Source organism: Diabrotica virgifera, chromosome 4 (assembly GCF_917563875.1).
Source record: "Diabrotica virgifera virgifera chromosome 4, PGI_DIABVI_V3a".
Classification (NCBI taxonomy): Eukaryota; Metazoa; Arthropoda; class Insecta; order Coleoptera; family Chrysomelidae; genus Diabrotica; species Diabrotica virgifera.
Genome location: NC_065446.1, coordinates 37,080,198 through 37,101,946, shown reverse-complemented (window position 1 = coordinate 37,101,946; position 21,749 = coordinate 37,080,198). Strand labels below are relative to the sequence as shown.

The 21,749-nt window shown below is 30.4% G+C and overlaps 1 protein-coding gene across 6 annotated transcripts in view; it reads right to left on the bottom strand.

Annotated features, from left to right (window-relative positions):
* LOC114329938 (kinesin light chain) overlaps positions 1-21,749 on the bottom strand; it is a 135,422-nt gene that overhangs the window by 46,712 nt on the left and 66,961 nt on the right. For all 6 annotated transcript variants that reach the window (XM_028279221.2, XM_050648152.1, XM_028279222.2 and 3 more), the window contains one exon: positions 12,132-12,336. In XM_028279221.2, coding sequence (XP_028135022.1) covers positions 12,132-12,336 — 205 coding nt within the window. The remainder of the gene's footprint in view (positions 1-12,131; positions 12,337-21,749) is intronic.

Sequence of the window (21,749 nt, the reverse complement as noted above, 5' to 3'; positions counted from 1 at the left end):
CGTACCGCTAGTACAAGCTGCTCTTGAAGGATGGAGCAACCTACCACAACAAAATGTTGATAATTTGATTAGGAGCGTGCCCACGCAAACTGAAACTTGCATAAGGACTAGAGGTGATAAGACTTACTAATAATAAAAACAAAAAAAAATTAAACAATTTAAACATGATTCCTTTTACATTGGAATTTTTTATGCTATTCACTTTAAAGCAACTAGTTTCAATTTGTTTGTTAAATACTTTTTCTACAACCGTGTTAAAAATGCAATTTTTAGCACTCCATAGGAGCGTTAAAAATGCTACTTTAAAGCACTAGTGCTTTAAAATTTTTAAGGCACTGCAGTTAAAAGTGATTTGTCAAATTGTGAAACGTCAAAATATTTATATTTCATTTGTTAACATTAATATTAATAGTACAACTTGCGCAATTTGAAAAAGGTGGTTTAAAAGGTTTTTTAAAATTTAATTTAAACTGTATTATTGCATTTTTAACACGTTTGTAAAAAAGAGAACAAGAAAAGAAAAAAAAAAAAAGAAAAAAAAATAAATAAAAAAAGCAAAAAAAAACTAAGAAGATGTAAACCTCCGCGAGGATGAATCGGGTTTACGTCTTATCGTAGTAAAAAAAACAATTTATAAAAAATAACAATAAAAAAATTAATAAAAAAAAAACAAATTAACAATATAAAAAAAATGCAAAAAAATACAAAAAAAAAATAAAAATTTACAAAAAAAATGAACAACCAAAACAGAGTATTATTTAGATAATAATTGTAGATAATAATGTTAGTTTGTTATGTATTTAGAGTTAGAAATACAAAAAAAATTCCTCTGATTGAAAAATCAAATTTGTTTGTTTTTAAAATAACAAAATGTCTGGCTAACTGGCTCGGCCAAGGCCATCAAATTCACTCAAAAAAAAAAACACGTTTGTAGAAAAAACAAGTTTATGTAACGGTATAATATTTTCGCTAAGAATTTTTAGACATTCCCCTCGACTGTAGACACCCAGTTCTACCTTTTACGGGTCATAGGTTTCATGGTTTCAGCAATTAACAAAAATATTGTATTTTATAAATTTATAACGTTTGTGGAAAAAATATTGTATGATATACGTGTTAAAAAGTACATTTTTAAGGCACTCATGTGAATTGCAGAATTCGCTTCGCTCATTCTGCAAACTTTCACATGCGTGCCTTAAAATTGTACTTTTAACACTTATATCATAAATAGCTATATTGTTTTATTTAATTGTTATGTATTTGTTATTAAATTGCTTTAAAATAAATATTGTTTGACTTCGTGTATTCGTTTTTTTTTTAAATTCACACGAAATAATAGAAAATATCAGATGATTGCAGATAAGTTTGGTTGTGTGTATAATATTTTATTACCCATTCAAATAAACACCACCCACCAGTAATGATTATGTAGGATATTTACCTTGTCAAATTTATATATCTTACCTGGTGAAACTTCTTAAAATGAAGATTACACGTCATTGAATATGCCATCAAACCAAATTTGCTATACCTCGTTTTTAAACTAGGAGGAGTAACTCGAATTTACCGCGCCGTAATGCTTGTTTGTAATTGGTCCAAGCGCAGGCAAGTTTACTCTACTAAATTATGCAATTTTGACACTATTGACATTTATCAAATTTTGACACTCTTGGCATTCATAGGCTAATTAAGTTATATCAATAGAGCTCCATTTTCCCGGCCCCTTTTGATTTTCCGGGAATCGGGAAATTTAAAAATAAAAAAAAAAGAAATTGTTTTTTTAATTCTTTATTTTTTTTTTCAGTGCAATTACTAAAATATATACAGGGTGGGCCAAAGAAAAGAGTCCACCTCGATATTTGGCAGTATTTATTAGACTTTAAGGAAATGAGGAAACAGGTCGATTTTTGTTCTAAGGGGGACACATTTTTACGATACATACATCTGTCATTTGTCAACCCCTCCCTTCTAGAGAATCGAGGTCGTTTGGTCGCTCATTTGAAAGGGTATTCAATTCTCTATTCAGTAGTATAAACATTATCATAATTATTTATACAGGGTGTTCAAATTTTTTTTTAATTAAATTAATTGACAAAAAAAGAAGAATGTATGTAATTTATTGTATTTAACATACATTTTACAGTTGTCAGAAAGCAGAAATAATGTTTATTTCTCAAATAAACATTGCTTTTTGCTTAAATTCCATGTTCAAGCCAGCTCCAGCCATCCACCTGCCTCTTGGAAGTTTGAACATTTAATTAAGCGAATAATTTAATTTAATTAAGCGAAAAGTAATATTTATTTGTAAAATAAACATTTATTTCTGTTTTCTGACAACTGTAAAATATATTTTAAATAAAATAAATTACATACATTATTTTTTTTGTCAACTAATTTATTAAAAAAAATTTTTGGACACCTTGTATAAATAATTATTATAATGTTTATATTACTGAATAGAGAATTGAATACCCTTTGAACTGACCTGCCACACGACCCCTATTCCCTATTTAAAAATAAGGTCTTGTTGATATGGAAGGGAGGAGGTTGACAAAAGACAGATGTATGTATTGTAAAAATGTGTCTCCCTTAGAACAAAAATAGACCTGTTTCGGCATTTCCCTTAAAATCTTATAACTACTGCCAAATATCGAGGTGGACTCTTTTCTTTGGCCCACCCTGTATAATTGAAAAAGAAATATTTCAAGTGGAACAGTTGAAAATGATTGTTAAACACAGAGATAATTGTATCAGAATCATTTATTAATTGTAAGTAATATCTCCGGTCATAATTTAAAATTAAATATTAAAAAAAACCCTGGAAATCTGTAACAACTCCCGGGAATCGGGATTTCTACTTTTTTACTGATTTCCCGGGAAATTTGTCCCGGGAACCTCCCGGGAATGAAGCTCTATATATCAGCGACTTTTGTGTTTTCTGTATTATTCCTTTAAATTTTAGATTTTTAATTTGTTTTTATAGAAAAAAAAAAACAGTTGTTTTTTAGAACTCTTTAGCGACGTATTAGTATAATATTTATGGATTATCGTCGAAGGCTGACATGATTAACCAAAAAAGATGATTTTTCTACTGACACTATTGGGTGTGAATCTGTCTTTTGAATTTACTCCTCTAGTTTAAAAACAGGGTATAGTACATCAATTGGATTATAAAACTATGTTTAAAGCTTAATTTTTTACATAAAAAATTGACTGAATTGAAATCACTTAAAAATTAAGCTTAAAACTGAGGGAAGAAAAAGAAGAATTAAGAAAAACCAGGAAAACTTCGATATAATCTTAACCAAATATATAAAATTATCAAATAAAAACTTTTAAAATCAGAATTAATCTAAGTTAAATTGTATTTTATAAGTAATTTATGTAATTTAAACACATTTTACTGCTGTCAAAAAAAGAAAAAAATGTTAAATGAAGCAAAATTAAGTAAAATTTAAGCAAAAATTGCTTTTTGCTTAAATTCAATGTTCAAGCTACCTCTTGGTAGTTTGAACATCGAATTAAAGCGAAAAGCAATATTTATTTATCAAATAAACATTTTTTTATTTCTTGACAGCAGTAAAATGTATTTTGAATTAAATAAATAACATACATTCTTCTTTTGTATCAATTAATTTAATTCAAAAAAAATATTTTTGGACACCCTGTATAAATAATTATGTTAATGTTTTTATTACTAAATAGAGAATTGAATAACCTTTCAAATGAGCTAGCACGCCTCCCCTCTTGATTTAAAAAAAATCGTCGAAAAAATCTCATTTAAAAAAAATAATCAAAATAATTTACCGACTTCTCCCCCATCCCCAAACCGGGCGCTCAAAATGGTGTAACTTTTTACTGAACCAATATGTGGACCATATAGAACAATTTGATGCTGGAGGAAAACTTTTACTTTGGATGTCTGGGTTAGGCATTTTTTTGGACCAATTTTACCATACTACCCTTGATAACTTTAGAACCGTTCATTTTAGAAGTATTATGCATAGGGCCTTTTTTATTTCAAATTTAATGTATGTAGAACATTTGTGTATAGGTTGTTCATGCTGACGAATTTGCCGATTTCTCCCCCTTTCCCCCCAAACTCAAAATGGTGTGACTTTTTTTCTGAACATTATGTGGACCATATAGAACAATTTGGTGTTGGAGGATAACTTTCACTTTGGATGTCTGGGTTATGCCATCTTTTGGATCAATTGTATCATACTACAGATGGATGATGTCACTAGTATGATATATAAATATGCCAAAAAATCATAATTTAAAAATAGAAATCGGCATTTTTAGGGATTTTTCCTTAAAGTCGGCGGCTTACGAAATAACGAAACTATTCCTTTCATTTGAACCATACTGTATACAAGGCATTGTAATACGGCAAAAATTAAAGCGTTTTAAGTTTAAATAAAAAAGCGCTATAAATAAAAAAATAAATAAGTAAATAAAACGTTATATCGAAGTTTTACTACATTAGGTTGAAAGAAAAATAAAAAAGACAAAGATAGTTAAAAATATTTAATCTAGTGATCATTATGTATAAAACACATAAAACAAAACGATTCTTCTTTAACCTTTCGTTATAAAACTTATCACCAGTAAAAAAGGAACTATGTTCAAATATTGCTCCCAGTCCCACTCTGCATGCAATACACTATGCTACACAATAACAGCCTTAATAAGAAAGCTACCAGAAATACTTTCACTTAAGTAAAAAATATATAGCTTTTGATGGACCTATTTCTTGACAAACTAATATTTCTAAATATTTTATGCCTTTTATCATGTTCCGTGGGAAATTATAATTGTAAAATATAAATATTGTACATTAAAAATAAACCACACAATATATAAATAGTCCCTACTTCTATTAGATGGTGTTCCGTTAGATTAGGAATCTGAGAAGTTCACACATTAATGAATAACTTAGAATTGTACATTTATGTACATATTAAACAAATTCTGATATCCTAGACGTATTTCGTAAAAGGCCTTTTTAATAATTCTAAGTAACCATTCTTCTAACCACTTCTGTAAGATCCTAATGTGTTGCTGACTGCACAACTCCTAGTACCTATTTATCATTTGTCATGTTCATATATTTAATATTCATATATTTCACAATTTTACATTTATGTTCGAATATTTCTAACCCCAATATATCGATATTTGGTAATGTTTTATTTTCAACATCAACATAAACTTTAAATTCGTTGGCTGAAGTAACAAAATAGTTCATAACGTCGCATTGGCAATCTGTCACTGACATACTTCTAAAGTTCTTTCAGTTCAGTTGACACTCAATTTTCAATATGTGATGTTCATTTCTTGCAATCACATCCACGTGGGTTAGAATCCTGTGTTGCCCTGGGTTATATCCAGGAATATTTGCAACATCCATCTGTTTTAATAAAAATATTTAGTATCATTTAAGATCTTGAAATTTTTAAAGGGTTCTTACCCATAACTTTTTGGTGGCTCACGCATGCATGCTATTGTAAGTATGGCCTCTGTCAATAATTCTTAACCTTAGTCAACTTTTATAATATTGTCTATTATTAATTAGGTTATACTTACTATTTTAGGGCTGATGATGGATTACCTATTAATCCGAAAACGTTTTGTTTTGTGATGCAACCCTTATTGGGGTCTTTTAAATCTACCTTTTACGAAGGATCTTGTATTTTTTGTGATTTATGGTATACGCAGCCAGCTACAGCAATTTTATTTTCCTCTTGGAATTTTTTATCTTGGAAGAAGTTAATCAACTTCATCAGAAGTATTGGCATACTATTCTGCGTCCCACCTTGACTTTACAGTACAGGTTCTTATGACCAACAGTGATGCCAAATTTGATCAGAAACAGGTTTTAAGCAAACATACTTTTTTTGTATAGGATAACTATTAATAACTTAGGAATTAATATTATTGATATTTTGTGGCTGCCAGGGGTTCTAAAACAGTTTTTTTTTCGAAAAATACCTTTATGTGAACAAAATAAAAATAATTTTGTATAAAACATTTATATAATAATGTATTTAAGCGCATACATATGTTAAACCTTAATAAATACGTAGGTACCTGCAGAAATAATTAAAATACATTTAAACTATATATTTTAGTTTCTTTCTATAATCCCGTCTTCCTCAGTTTCACTGCCACTGCCGTAGGGTGTAAACACATTAAAATGACATTAATTTCATCTTGGAAATCAGTCGTTAAGAATAACAATAAACTGCAATTAGGATCAAAATTTTCCAAATAAGCAATGAGTTACTCAATACAATGTTATCAGTAATAATTTTAAGCTTATTTAATATTCTTTGTTATAATTTAATTTAGGTGAACTGACCATCAACAGTTATCCTTTATTTATTCTCAACTGTAGGACCTGGTAGGACAATATAAAACTTTACTTAAACTTGACTGACAATCTATTTTATATTTTTCTTGACATTACTTCAGAATTGTCTGTAAGTACTGTCAATGCATAAATTAACAACCATAATATAGAACAACATCCACTTTTAATGTTGAATATTCTAACATTCTTAACCAAAAAAAGTTATTACGCATATCGATTATAAAATTGTTTATTACTTTTCGAAAATTACTATCACTCACAAAAAACAATGAAAAATATTGTTTTACTTGACTGTAACGGGTTAGTTTTAATTTAAAATTTTTAGGGACCTACATTTTTAGGACCTTGGCAATGTCCGATTGAAAAATCTTTTGAAGAAAATCAGCATCACCGCGCTAAAAACTCCCATAAGGATTGTATTGCCGTATGTTCGTGTACTGTAAAGTCAAGCTGGGGCAGACATTAGAGGCAACTAGATTAATGGTAGGGGAGCAAAGTATGCTAAATGTGCAGTCACTCGAGCGCTTTGGAGACCTATTGGGTTGTGAAGAGTAGGTCCTAAAACCAAAACAAGTTAAGTAACATTTTCCATTTTAGTGGGCGCTTGCCATTTTTTAATTTAATTTTCCATTTCCAACAATCGTTTTTTCCGATTATAACGCCATCTATTCATAATTCGAAAAAATGTTTCGAATAAAAGTTACTTATTTTTTTTTGTAAGGAATCCAAATCTGCAATAAAAAATGGAGGCTCCTATTTAAGATTTTAAAGTAACCCCCCACCCACCTCCGTGGGGGGTCGTGCTTGGTGCCATTCGATAGATTTTTTAAAAATATTAAATAAGTGTATTTTACAGTTTTTCGATCTGATGTTCATTTCGCGAAATATCGCGGGATTCGTATTTAAAATATTAAATTTACCCCCCACCCTTCTCCGTGGGAAGTCGTGTTTGGTATCGATAGATTTTTAAAAAATATTGAGCACATATTTTTTAGTTTTTCGATCTGTCATTCATTTCGCGAAATATTCGCTTTTTTCTTGTGAAACTTTGGGACTCGCCCATTTCCTTATGCCCGGCTCAAATCGTCAGATTTTTGAAATATACTCTTTTGCGTGTACTTAACTTACCTTATCTTAATCTGACAATTTCGAATTTTTTTAAGGATAGATTTTTTTTTCGGGCTCCCCTTAACGAACGCCCCTGTGTTAAGACCCAATATATGGTAGAGGTACATCTGCAGGGTACCAGGTTTCTCCCCAAATGATAATCTGACGCGCTCGAGTAACTACAAAAATCCCCGCTTGGGCTCCCCTACCATAAGGTATGCACGAAAGATCTCTATAGGTCGAAGGGTGGAGAGGCTGCATAGCCTTAACAACCTCGCATAATCTAATCTAGATCAGAAATTCAGAGGTCTGGCCATTAAATAACGCTACTAACAGAAAAGAAGTAGATGCGCTAAACTCCAGCGAAGATATTTATTTCGCGTGGAGCCTTGTCATTGATGGTGATTTCTCCTTCCCAGTTTTCTAAAGCTTCTTCTTTTTTTGTAGACATGACTGTCTGTTTTTCAAAGTGTCTTCAGTAAGTTGCCATTCCATTGTTTTCGTGGTCTTTCCACTGATCGTCTTCCTATTGGGGTCTAGCGCCGTCCTTACTACTCTGCTTGCTGTCATTCAGCTTATGTGGTCGTTCCATTCTACTCTTCTGTTTTTACCCAGTTAGTAATGTTGTCCACCTTGCATATCGGTAGTATATCTGTACTTCCAGCTCTATCCCATAGTGTCTTACTATCCATTTTTCGAAAGGTTTTGTACATTCTTTCCGTTTTGTACAACGGCTTTTAGATCTTTAAAAAAAAGTTATCTTGATATATAAATCAGGTTTTCACAGCTTATCTCAGTCCTTCGTTGGAAGAAAATTAAGATCTTTTAAACTTTTTTTCAGTTCAAGAAAAACATGATGGTCGTCGGACGGAGCTAGATTTGATGAAAAAGGTGGTCTGTTAGAGTAATTCGGAACATAGATCACAAATTTCATGTTATGTAGGTGCAGGGGCACTGTCTTTCAAACACAAAATACTTTTGGACAACTTTTCGCTTGTTCTGTGAATAATTTTTTTCTCGTCGACTGGTCAGTAATGCCGAATAGTAATTTCTAGTTATTGTTCTACCTTTATCCAGAAAATTAATCCTGATAACTCCTGAAAATATCAGAAAAACTTAAGAATTCTCCAGCAGATTTTTGGCCTTGAAGAACGGTTTTGTCTCCATTCGATCTGGATATAGAAGTTTGAGGAAAAAGGAACCATCTTTCATTCCTTATAAACGTCAATAATACATGGAAATAAGTTACAATAGAGAAGGTTAAAAAGGCAGCAAGAAATTGAAAAGAATAACGTTGTACGACCTGTGAAGTATAAATTAAAAAATTTGGTTCACTGAACTACTCCTTAGTTATATTGATGGTTTAATTTTAATGTGGATTACTTTTAGAGACATAAAATATAAGATATGTAAAATATATGTAGCCAAAGATGCTCAATTCTGACTGAACACACTATTCTTAGAAGGTGCTTAGTGCAAATATTTTTTATGTACAAAAAGTGCTCACTAATGCTACTTTAAAACTGTTTATCGGAACAATGATCTGCAATCTATAATATATTACATTAAATAGAGAGCTATATTAAAGCAATATTTATTTTAAAACTGGAGTAAAATTTATTTTTTTAATACATTATTTGCGACATAAATAATTCTAAAGGTTTGACGATAAAAAAGGTAAGATGTAAGAATGTAATTTTTTTATTGCCCAAATTGGAACTTACGGGGCTATCATAGTGTAAAATTACGAAATTCATATGCTTTTTTGGGAATTTCTAAAATAAAAAGTACTGTACCAATTGTTTTAAAAATTCGCATGAGCATTTACTATAAAAATAAGAATATTTAAAGCAAGTTTCATAAGAAAATATTGAAAATTAAACGATTTATGCGCCATCTACTGGCACCGTGAAAATAAAAACATAGCTCCACTGCTGCAGTGATTGGGACTAATAGAGATCCTGCAACATAAAATTTTTAAGTGATTATTGAAATATAAGATATTTCCTATTCGCGGTGTGCAAGTACTTGGAGGGGATACGAGAAACGACCGTGCGCGAGTCGCGGAGAAATATTGCAACTATCTTAAATAATTCATATTGTCAATTGAAATTGTCAAATTGACGTATATTTCATACCTTCTGTCATTGACGCAGATAAATTATATATTGCTCCACAATATTGATATGATATGCAATTGTTATATAAAGGTAAATTTAATTAATTGTATTTTGCTTGCAGTACTGCATTTTAATAACTGATTTTATTTACTACATACAATTGTTTACGTTTGCTAAACATAACCTGCATCTTATTTTTTCTTCTTATTATTTTTTTGGACTATGGTCTTGACAATTATCTAGCAACCAGGACTAATATAATTGGCCAATATAATTAAAAGTGCGAATAAAAGTACAGAGCGTAGAAATAGAGGTCGCTTTGCCGAACTTGCACGGTCCCAATACCATCAACTAGGATTTTTGAAAAATATTAAAATTTGAAAAATTAAAAAGTGATGAAATTTTTTTTTAAATTAGCCAAGACATTTTCAGTTTCAAACACCGCCAAATTGATATTTCTTATCCGATCAAAAAACCCTAGTTGATGGCAGAGAAAATAGTTTATATTTCAATAATTACTTTGAAATTTTATGTTTCAGGATCTCTATTAGTCCCAATCCCTGCAGCAGTGGAGCTGTTTTTATTTTCACTTTGCCAGTAGATGGCGCATAAATCGTTTAATTTTCAATTATTTTCAATTTTTCAAACCGGGCCTTTTATACAATTATCGGTTAATCCGGACTGTTTATAGTGGTAACTAATTGAACTTAACCATTTACTGTTTAACATACCATACATGTACTTCTTTTTATAATAAATGCTCATGCAGATTTTCAAAACAATTGGTACAGTACGTTTTATTTTAAAAAATTTCCAAAAAAGTATATGAATTTCATACTTTTACACTAGGATAACCCCTTAAAGAAATCATCATTCTCTTTGCCTTTGTCCCTATGCGAAACCAGCTTCCCTAATTACATTTTCCCATAAGTTTCTATCTTGGGTCATACCAATTTCAATCTCCTTCACAGGCATGTCCTGCCTAAGCATCTCCCTCTATGTCTTTCTTTCTAGTCCCGCAGATCAGCAATTCTTCATATTGGATGATAAACTTGTCGACGATGAATATGATCAAATCCTCTCTCATTTTGGTCTCAATGAGAGAGAGGATTTGCCACCCCTAAACTTCCCCTAATATACTCATTTCTAATTTTATCCTTCTTTGTCACTCCACTCATCCATCTAAGCATTCTCATTTCCGCCACATGCATTCGTTATTCCTCTTTCTTCATACAATACACCATTCGCTTCCTTCCACGTCATCCATTCCTACTCTGCTATAGCGATCCTAGGTATTACTTTTCTTTACACAATCATTTGACCATACAAAGGTATCGTTTTATTTGTAGTAACTCCATCTTTAAATCAACATTCTAAATACTTTGCTAAGTTTTAAATACACTAATCACAAAAAGTATGCGATGCTTTTTGTGATTAGTGCCATCTTTCCCAAGAGTTAGTCTCTAGTGTTCCAGTTATTGCTGTAAATCGCTTTCTCTAATTGATCCAACACTAAAGAAAAGAAATAAGAACTAAACACCGAGCCTCATTGCAATCATACTTTCATATAAAAATTATCAGTCCTTCCCACACTTGTCCTAGCACTAGTTGTTATTTCCTCATATATGTCTCTCACATGTCTTTACATATTCAACGAGACTGCTTTTTTATTGAGTGCCCACCACAGAATTTCTCGAGGAACTCTGTCATATGCTTTCTCAACATCAATTAATACCATAATGAGCGTTTGTTTCCTTATTTCCGTATTTTCCATCAACTGCCCTTACAATGAAATTTGCATCTGTTGTTAATTTGCCTTAATGGAAGAAACTTAAAGAAACGAACATACAATATTTATATCTCGCAACATTGCAAATAATCAATGCGTTTCTTTACTACAAAAGAAAGCTGACTATCAAGGTCCCGCAAGGGGTAGAAAAAAAAAGGACGAAAAAGGTCTGACAGATAGACACGACATTTATGTGACAATCGACGGTTAAACTGCAAAACCTCGTAAGTCGATTTTTGGTTCGTTATGACTTTTATACTTTGTTGGTTTATAATTTTACATATCTTTTAAACTACGAAAGCTTGTAAGTCAATATTAAAATTTAGCTAATACCATTAAATTTTAATACTGACTTACAAGCTTTCGTAGTTTAAAAGAAATGCAAAATTATAAACCAACAAAGTATAAAAGTCATGACGAATCAAAAATCGACTTCGAGGTTTTGCAGTTTAACCGTCGAAATATTGCTTAGCTCCCAGATAGAAACATGTAATTCGGGAAGTCATTCACGGATAGAAATAGTTAATATGTAATCTACATCCCACTTCTTACGGATCAAAACTACTTCTCACAGATTTAAATATAAATCATTTCAAAATAAATTTTATCTAAAACAGTTAAAACTCATAATTCTCGAATCTTATTAACAATAAACAAGGTCCATCAAAAATGGTTACCAACTTTAATTTAAAAAATGTGATGAGTAGTTTAGGTAGCTAAACGCATTATTTCTTCTCACCGTCAATAGTTCCAAATTCTCTCTCGTGTGCTCTGTTGAGGATCTGCTTGTAGAGTACTTCGGCTTCCTTGTATTTGCCTTGTTTCAAATAACAAGAAGCCAAGTTGTTCATGGTTTTGCTGACGTTCGGGTCGTCTGCTCCTAACCTCTTTTCATAGATCTCTAACGCACGTTGATAGTATTTTTCGACTTCTTCGTATTTGCCCTGAAAATATGGTTCCCTCAAAAACGATCACGCAAAATTAGATTAATTAAAAATGTATACCGTTTATTATATTCTTTAGTATCAATATGGATGTTTTACGCTTCGTATAACGGTATATAGTGCGGCAGATTCGTGAAAATTTTTATAAGAGTTGCACATTTAATGATACAAGCTTATAATTTGGTCCACATATACTGCACATATAAAGGTTCAAATTTAGATATGAGGCCATCTCAGATTTTGCCTTTTGCAAAAATGGCGGTCATTCAAAATGGGCGACTATACATAGATGACTAATAGCACGATATCTTTTGAATGAAAAGTCCGATTTCAACCAAATTTGGTACTTAGGTTCGTTTTGTGATTTACAAGATCGATGTCGTGAACTGGAAGAATCGGTTTACCAGAAGTTGTGTTTTTTCTGGTTTTTTATGTAAAACTATTTTATATTATGTAAATAATTTATTTTCAATTTTTTTCACCTTGTATATATTAGTTTTTCAAAATGGTAACACCACTATTGAAAAGAGCGTAAGAATATGCTTTAGGAAATATTTTGAACTTTGTAGTTATGTTAATTATAATTACCATTTAATAAATGCATAACGTATCTTCATATGTACCTATGTGTGGCAGTTTCGTGCAAATATTATAAGAATTATTGTACATTTAATGGTAGAGTCATATAAGTTGGACCACATAATATGTAGTATATTATACTGCACATACAAAAGTTCAAATTTAGATATGAGGCATTCTCAGATTTTGCCTTCTCAGATTTTGCCTTTTACAAAAATGGCGAGCATTCAAAATGGCGGCTATACATATGTGACTAATAGCACGATAACTTTTGAACGAAAAGACCGATTTCAGCCAAATTTGGTATCAAGTTTCTTTTTTTGATGAAAAAAATCGAGGTCTTGAACCGGAAGAATCGGTTTACCAGAAGTTGTGTTTTTACTGTCTTTTATGTAAAAATATATTATTTTTTTCAATTCTTTCACCCTGTATATATTAATTTTTCAAAAAGGTAATACCGCCATTGAAAATAGTGTAAAAATATTTTTTAGGAAAGATTTTGAACTTTTTAGTTATGTTAATTACCATTCAATAAATGCATAACGTATCTTCACACGTACCTATGTGCGGTAGATTCATGTTGAATGCTATTTTGTGAATTTCATTTTGGTAAAAGACGAAATCTGAGATGGCCTCATATCTAAATTTGAATCTTTGTATGTGTAGTGTATGTGGTCCAAATTATATGCTTTTACCATTAAATGTACAATAATTCTTATATTATTTGCACTAATGCGCCGCACATAGTTTCATAGGTACATGTTAAGATACGTTATGCATTTATTAATTGGTAATTAACATAACTAAAAAGTTCAAAATATTTCCTAAAAAATATTTTTACGCTGTTTTCAACGCTGGCATTAACTTTTTGAAAAATTAATATATACAGGGTGAAAGAATTGGTACAAAAACAACATGTTTTTATATAAAAACCAGGAAAAACCCAACTTCTGGTAAATCGATTCTTCCGGTTCAAGACCTTGAACTTACACATCGAAAAAAGAATCTATATACCAAAGGGCCTAGCAGGGTAAGATGATGAAAAGTGCCCCCAACTCGATTCGAATTCCATATAGGTCACCGTTTAGCATATATAGTGAAACTAACTTTCTGAAATTTTTAGCCCCCTAGGTGGTCATGTGACCCACCTAGAGCCTAATTAGGCTTTTCAAGTTTTTATTTTTTATCTCAGCCACATCGCGAACTAGCGAAAAACTTTAAATGAAAAAGTTGTAAGCTTTAAAAAGTTCTGTCCGAAAATTTTTTTTTAATTTTTGGCGGGAAATATAAATTTTAGAACGATTTTAAAATTTTAAATGAGTATAAAAAAATAACTAAAATATTCGTTTTCACGAAAAAAATATATAACATGTATTCTTGCATAATATTTCACCCTGAATTTTTTCAAATTTTTAAAATTGGTGAAACGTACCTTTAAAAATAAAAAACCGCATTTTTTCGGTTTTTTTTTTTTTCGTTTTTTGATACAATTTTATACATATTTTTCAAAAAAGGTAATACCGCCACTAGGATAGGTAAAAAACTGAAAAATAATTGGGGTTTACTTAATAAAAAATTTTTGTAATCCCATCCATTTTCAATATACAGGGCGTTGAAGAAAACAAAATTTTACACATTTTTTATGATTTTGCCGAAAACAAAATTTTACACATTTTTTACGATTTTGCCGAAACTACTGGCAACATTGTAATAAAATTTGGCGAGTTTTAAGAAGTAGTTGTTGTGCATTTTTTGACATACAATTAAGAATTTTATATTTATCATTGGCGCGTATACGGGCAATTGTCTGAATTTTTTAAAGAAAAAATATAGTACGCCACTGACATATTTCAAATTAACAATCCTTTTTGAATTCCTCGGTTAATTTGTGACAAAAAATCTATCTTCCTATTTTTTCATACGACGCGCCATTTTTATTCAAAAAATAAAACATCTTAATCCTTACAAAGTATTCGAACTTCTATTAGTTGTTTCTACATCTACATACGTAAACTCGTACGTCCATTATAAAAACTAATTCGAATACTTTGGAAGCGTTAAGATATTTTATTTTTTGCAGCAAAACGGCGCCTCGTATGAAAAAATGATAAGATAGTTTTATTATCGCAAATTGAATGAGGAATTTAAAAATGATTGTTAATTTGAAATATGTCAGTGGCGTACTATCTTTTTTTCTTTGAAAAGTTCAGACCATTACCCCTAAGCGCGCCAATGATGAATATAAAATCCTTAATTGTATGTCAAAACATGCACAATAACTACCTCTTAAAACCCGCCAAGTTTTATTACAATGTTGCCAGTAGTTTCGGCAAAATCGTAAAAAATGTGTAAAATTTTGTTGTCTTCAACGTCCTGTATCTTGAAAATGGATGGTGTTACAAAAAATTTTTATTAAGCAAACCCAAATTATTTTTAAATTTTTTACCTGTTCAAGTGACTGTGTTACCTTTTTTTGAAAAATATGTATAAAATTGTATCAAAAAACGAAAAAAAAAACCGAAAAATGCGGTTTTTTATTTTTGAAGGTGCGTTTCACCAATTTTAAAAATTTGAAAAAATTCAGGGTGAAATATTATGCAAAAATACACGTTATATATTTTTTTCGTGAAAACGAATGTCTTAGTTATTTTTTTATACTCATTTAAAATTTTAAAATCGTTCTAAAATTTTAATTTCCCGCCAAAAATAAAAAAAAAAAATTTTCGCACAGAACTTTTTAAATCTTACAAATTTTTTATTTAAAGTTTTTCGCTAGTTCTCGATGCGGCTGAGATAAAAAATAAAAACATAAAAAGCCTAATTAGACTCTAGGTGGGTCACATGACCACCTAGGGAGTTAAAAATTTCAGAAAGTTAGTTTCACTATATATGCTAAACGGTGACCTATATGGAATTCGAATCGAGTTGGGGGCACTTTTCATCATCTTACCCGGCTAGGCCCTTTGGTTGAAATCGGACTTTTCGTTCAAAAGTTATCGTGCTATAAGTAACATATGTATAGTCGCCATATTGCATGCCCGCCATTTTTGTAAAATGTAAAATCTAAGATGGCCTTTTATCTAAATTTGAACCTTGATGTGTGTAGTATATGTGGTCCAAATTTTATGCTTCTACCATTAAATGCACAATAATTCTTATAATGTTTGCACGAATTTGCCACACAAAGGTACATGTGAAGATACGTTATGCATTTATTAAATGGTAATTAACATAACTAAAAAGTTCAAAACATTTTCAACAAAATATATTTACGCTCTTTTCAATTTCGGTATGCATTACCCTTTTTGGAAAATTAGTATATATAGAGGGAAAAAATTAAAAAAACATATTTTTACATAAACAACCAGTAAAAACACAGAATACTGGTAAACCGATTCTTCCGGTTCACCACATCCCTCTTGTAAATAAAAAAACCTATATACCAAATTTGGTTGAAATCGGACTTTTCGTTCAAAAGTTATGGTACTATTAAACACATAAGTATAGCAGCCATTTTGAACCCCCGCCATTTTTGTAAAAGGCAAAATCTGAGATGGCCTCATATCTAAATTTGAACCTTTATATGTGTAGTATATGTGGTCCAAATTATATGCTTGTATCATTAAATGTGCAATTGTTTCACATATCGGCCGCACTAATAAGTAAGATACTATACAATCAAAATTTAAAATAGTTAAAATGGTGTTATTAGAGAATTTCGTTTAAAATTTTTATATCAACTTTTAATTATGTTATGTTAAAAAATGGGCTATAGATTATGTTCAAAATAAGAGAGCTAAAAGGAACTACAACGTTAACGGGATTTTATTGTCTCATATAGTCAACGGACCTCTAAATTTGAAAAAACCGCAGAGTGCTACCATTTAAATGGGTGCGTTTTTGAGAAGTGGGTGAATTAGTCCCTAGGCACAGGGTGAATTAGGGTGAGTGCTATGCACTTTTGGTACAAAGACGTCTACAGGAAAATTGTTTCTGGTTAAATTTACTATCGAAATATTACATTTTAAAGTCAAAAATGTTTTTATTTACAAAAATATATTCAAAATAAAAGCAAAAAAACAACACGAAAGAAAGCAATTTTGTTTTTTGCCCCATAACTTTTTTCCAACGGGGATATAGGTATAGACACTGCTTCAGCAAAAAATAACTTACATTCTTTCTCTTTAAAATGACGTTTAATAGGATTTAATCTCTAGGATTTATATTTTCCGAAATAGGATTTTTTTAAATTTGCCGCTTACAGCATTTTTGGGTCATTTTCCCCATTATTTCGCAAACATTGTTCTGTAACTTTTTTTACGCATTTCTAGGTATATGCAATGGTACATTTATTAGAAAGAGGAGTCAATTACCTTTAAAATGGTCTATTGTATAAGGTTGCTTGACTATTTTGAAGCAAGTTCTGCTTTCTCAAGCTTTTATACTTTTAATGATTTTTGATATTTTTTATTATTATTTTTTAAATTTTTCATTATGACTTTTTTCTTGTACATTTAGGGATATACATTGTATTATAGAAAACAACATATTTTATTTACTTTAAAATGGTGTATTCCAAAAAAATCTAGGACTATTTTTAAACAAGATATCCGTAGAATATCCAAGAGTATCAGTAATTTGAAAAAATTTTTATTTTTTTTTTCAATTAGAAGAATATAATTGCATATTATAATTTTTAATTCCAAATAATTTTTCTTAATAACACTTTTCGATAATATGAAATATAAAGGTACTTTACTCCAGAGCAAATTCATATTTTTTAACATACCTCGTACACTATTAATAAAATTTTATATCTGGTGATTGCATTTTAGGTTTCAGACTAGGCAGAGCATTTTATGAAGAATAACTTTTTTCATAAAATTAATACTAAAAAAGTTTTCCATATGGTTCCAACTATTGCATGTGTATATTATAGGTCTGGATCCCGCGTATGAAAAAAAAGTTGATTAATAGCAAGCTGAAAATTTGTGAATAGCTTAAGGGTGTCTCGTCGGATAAACTTTGATATATGGGAACACTGTAACAGGGGCAGTTTTAATTGTGGAACAAGTTAAAAATTTGGAACGGCCAGACCACGAAAACGGCACATTTATTTTGTCCGACAGAACAGACTTAAACTCTCCGAACAGAGATTAAACTCTCATGCAAAAATCAGACTGCTATTTATCACCTGTCATCATTCCTGTCATTTGACATATTCTACATGTTCCACTCATTAAAACGCCCATTTGGTGATAAACAGCAGTCTGATTTTTGAATGAGTTTAATCTCTTTTCGGAGAGTTTAAGTCTGTTTTGTCGGACAAAATACATGTGCCGTTTTCGTGGTCTGACCGTTCCAAATTTTTAACCTGTTCCACAATTAAAACTACTCCTGTTACAATGTTCCCATATATCAAAGTTTATCCGACTAGACACCCTTAAGCTATTAACAAATTTTCAGCTGGCTATTAATCAACTTTTTTTTCATACGCGGGATCCAGACCTATTATGTCACACTTTGAAAAAGCATATCTTGTTTAAAAATAGTCCTAGATTTTTTTACAGTACACCATTTTAAATTAAAGAAAATTAGCTTTCCTTTTTATTAGACAATGTATATACCCAAATACATACACAATAAAAAAAGTTATAATGAGAAATTTAAAAATAATCGTAAAATATATCAAAAATCATTAAAAGTATACAATTTTGAAAAACCATATCTCGCTTAAATATAGCCATACGGCCCTCTACGATACAACATTTTAAAGGTAATTGACTTCTCTTTCTACTAAATGTACCATTACGTATACCTAGAGATTTGTAGAAAAAAGTTACAGAACAATGTTTGCGAAGTAACAAGGAAAATATTCCAAAATCGATGTGAGTGGCGAAATTTGAAAAATCCTATTTTGGAAATTATAAATCACAGGGACTGTGACCCAACACCAGTTTAAAGAGGAAGGATGGAAGTTTTTTTTCTGTGAGGCAATGCCAATACCTAGATCCCCGTGGAAAAGATATGGGGCAAGAAACAAAATTGCTATCTTTCATGTTTTTTTCTTGCCTTTCTTTTGGATATATTTTTGTAAAAAACATGTTTTTGACTTTAAAATGTGATATTTCGATAGTAAATTTAACCTGAAACAATTTTCCTATAGACGTATTTGCACTAAATGTGCATAGAACTCACTCTAATTCGCCCTGTGCCTAGGGACTAATTCACCCCTTTCTCAAAAACGCACCCATTTAAATGGTAGCACTCCGCGTTTTTTTCAAATATAGAGGTCCAATGACTATATGAAACAATAAAACCCTGTTAACGTTGTAGTTCCTTTCTAAAATACATAATGAATAGCCTAATAATAGGCTACCAAAGATTACAACCGCCTTGTACTGGATCCAAGTGCTTATAGCAGATTCAGAAATTAAAATTCAAAATTTGATAAACGTATAGGTAGAACAAATAGACGAAATAAAAATAGAAATTTAGTAAAAACGGTTAAGATAATAGTCTTTGATGGAAAAGAAAATAATGAAATGAATCCAAAATGTATTTTTATTTCATATACAGGGTATAACAAAAAGGCAGGTCATAAATTAAGTCACATTCTGGGACCAAAAGTAGTTCGATTGGACCTAATTTAGGTACCTTAGTACAAATGTGCACATAAAAAAGGTTACAGCCCTATGAAATTACAAAATAAAAATCGATTTTTTCCAATATATTGAAAACTATTAAAGATTTTTTTTATAGAAAATGGACATGTGGCATTCTTATGGCAGGAACATTTTAAAAAAATAAAAGTGAAATTTGTGCACCCCATAAATATTTTATGGGGGTTTTGTTCCCTTAAATCCCCCAAATATTTGTGTACGTTCCAATTAAATTATTACACAATTAGTTTGTTAAACACAATGTTTTTAAAACTATTTGCCTATTAGTACTTTTTCGATAAGTCAGTTTTTTCGAGATATTTCAAACATTTTTAAAATCTAACACATATTTTTAAATAGTGAAGTAAGATTATAGAGACCTGGTAATAATATAAAAATAATATTCTATAATCTTACTTTACCATTTAAAAATATGTGTTGGATTTTACAAATGTTCAAAATATGTATCTCGATAAAAACTGGCTTATCGAAAAAGTACTAAGAGGCAAAAACGTTTTAAAAACATTGTAACTAATGGTACAACAATAATAATTTAGCTGGAACGTACACAACAATTTGGGGGTGTTTAAGGGAATAAAATCCTCACAAAATTTTTATGGGGTTCACAAATTTCACTTTTATTTTTTTAAGGATGTTCCTGCCATAAGAATGCCACATGTCCATTTTCAATAAAAAAACTTTGATAGTTTTCGATATATTTTGTAAACTGGCTATAGCTTTTTTTATGTGCACATTTGTACTAAGGTAAGTTAGGTTCAATCAAACTATTTTTGGTCCCAGAATATATGATTTAATTTATGACCTGCCCTTTTTTTTACCCTGTATATGTGAAACAAAATTTAAAAATAGTTTTACTGTTGAGTCGATTTTTTGTTCGTAAGTTTAATTAAGGAACATAATTTGGATAAGCAAATGATACTCAACTTTAATACATTTGTGAAAATTGTTTAAATATTTGTTTAAACAAGACAAAATAGGGAGCTTGCATAATTTTTTTTATTACATAATAATGTTCAGTTTTATTTAAAAATGAGATTTCCAAAATTTCACGCTTCAAAAACTCATAATAACTTAGAAGTACAAATTTAAAGTCTTTTGTATCTTAAAATAGTTCAAACGACCCGTGACGTCACATAATTATTATTCTTTAAGAGGCTACAGTAGCGCGTCATCAAAAACGGAAAATGCGGTCCAAGATTGCGGCTTTAATTTTGAATATTTTGTCGAGATATTTGGCACACATATTCGTAATATAGTAAAGAATGGCGGTACAGAGCCGAATTTGAGAAATATGTTAGAATGTGGAAATTACTCTATAATTAAATATAATATTAAAAAAACGAGCTTGTACCGCAGTTAAGAAGAACAAAAAAATACACTTTCTTCAAATAAACTTTTTTATCCCATGCCTAGATTTTGTGTCAGATAGGAACTACAGTCGAACCCGCTTATTGGAATAGCCTTCGTGCCAAGCAAAAATATTCCTATCACCGGGATATTCTAATACCCGATCATTGATGGCTGGTAGAAATAAGTGTACCTACTGAATAAACCTACATAATAATAGTACATACTATGTATGTACCTACATTTACATTATATTTATATGGTTTCAGGTCCTTTTATGTCAATGATACAGCAGTGTAACTTATTTTATTAAAAAACCAAATTACATTTTCTGTGCATAAATCCATTAATAAGCATGAAATGTGTGCAATATGTAAACATGTATATATTATCTTATTTAAAATGCATACGCCAAAATTACTTATCATTTTTTTTAATCTTTAAGTTATACAAATTAGAAAAAATTACATTTAATTGGCCCTCCAGAAATCTTCTTATAATATTACAAACGGTTAGGACTTGCTAAATTGGATGATATCCAAAAAATCGAAAAAACCTTCATCTTTTGCCTCATCTTTCGCTTTAATATTGAGTTGGGTGGTTTCATTGTTTTGTTCTAAATCTTCAGTATCTTCGAAAACCGATAAATTATCGTCAAAAAAAAACAACTCTTAAAAATATTCGTCCTTTATTTGGTCGAATTCTGTGTTTTGATGAATTGGCACATTGGCAGGCAAAAAACGGATTGTTAAAATATTCAAACTCATGTCGGGTTTATGGACAGGGCGGTTATCAATAAAAGAG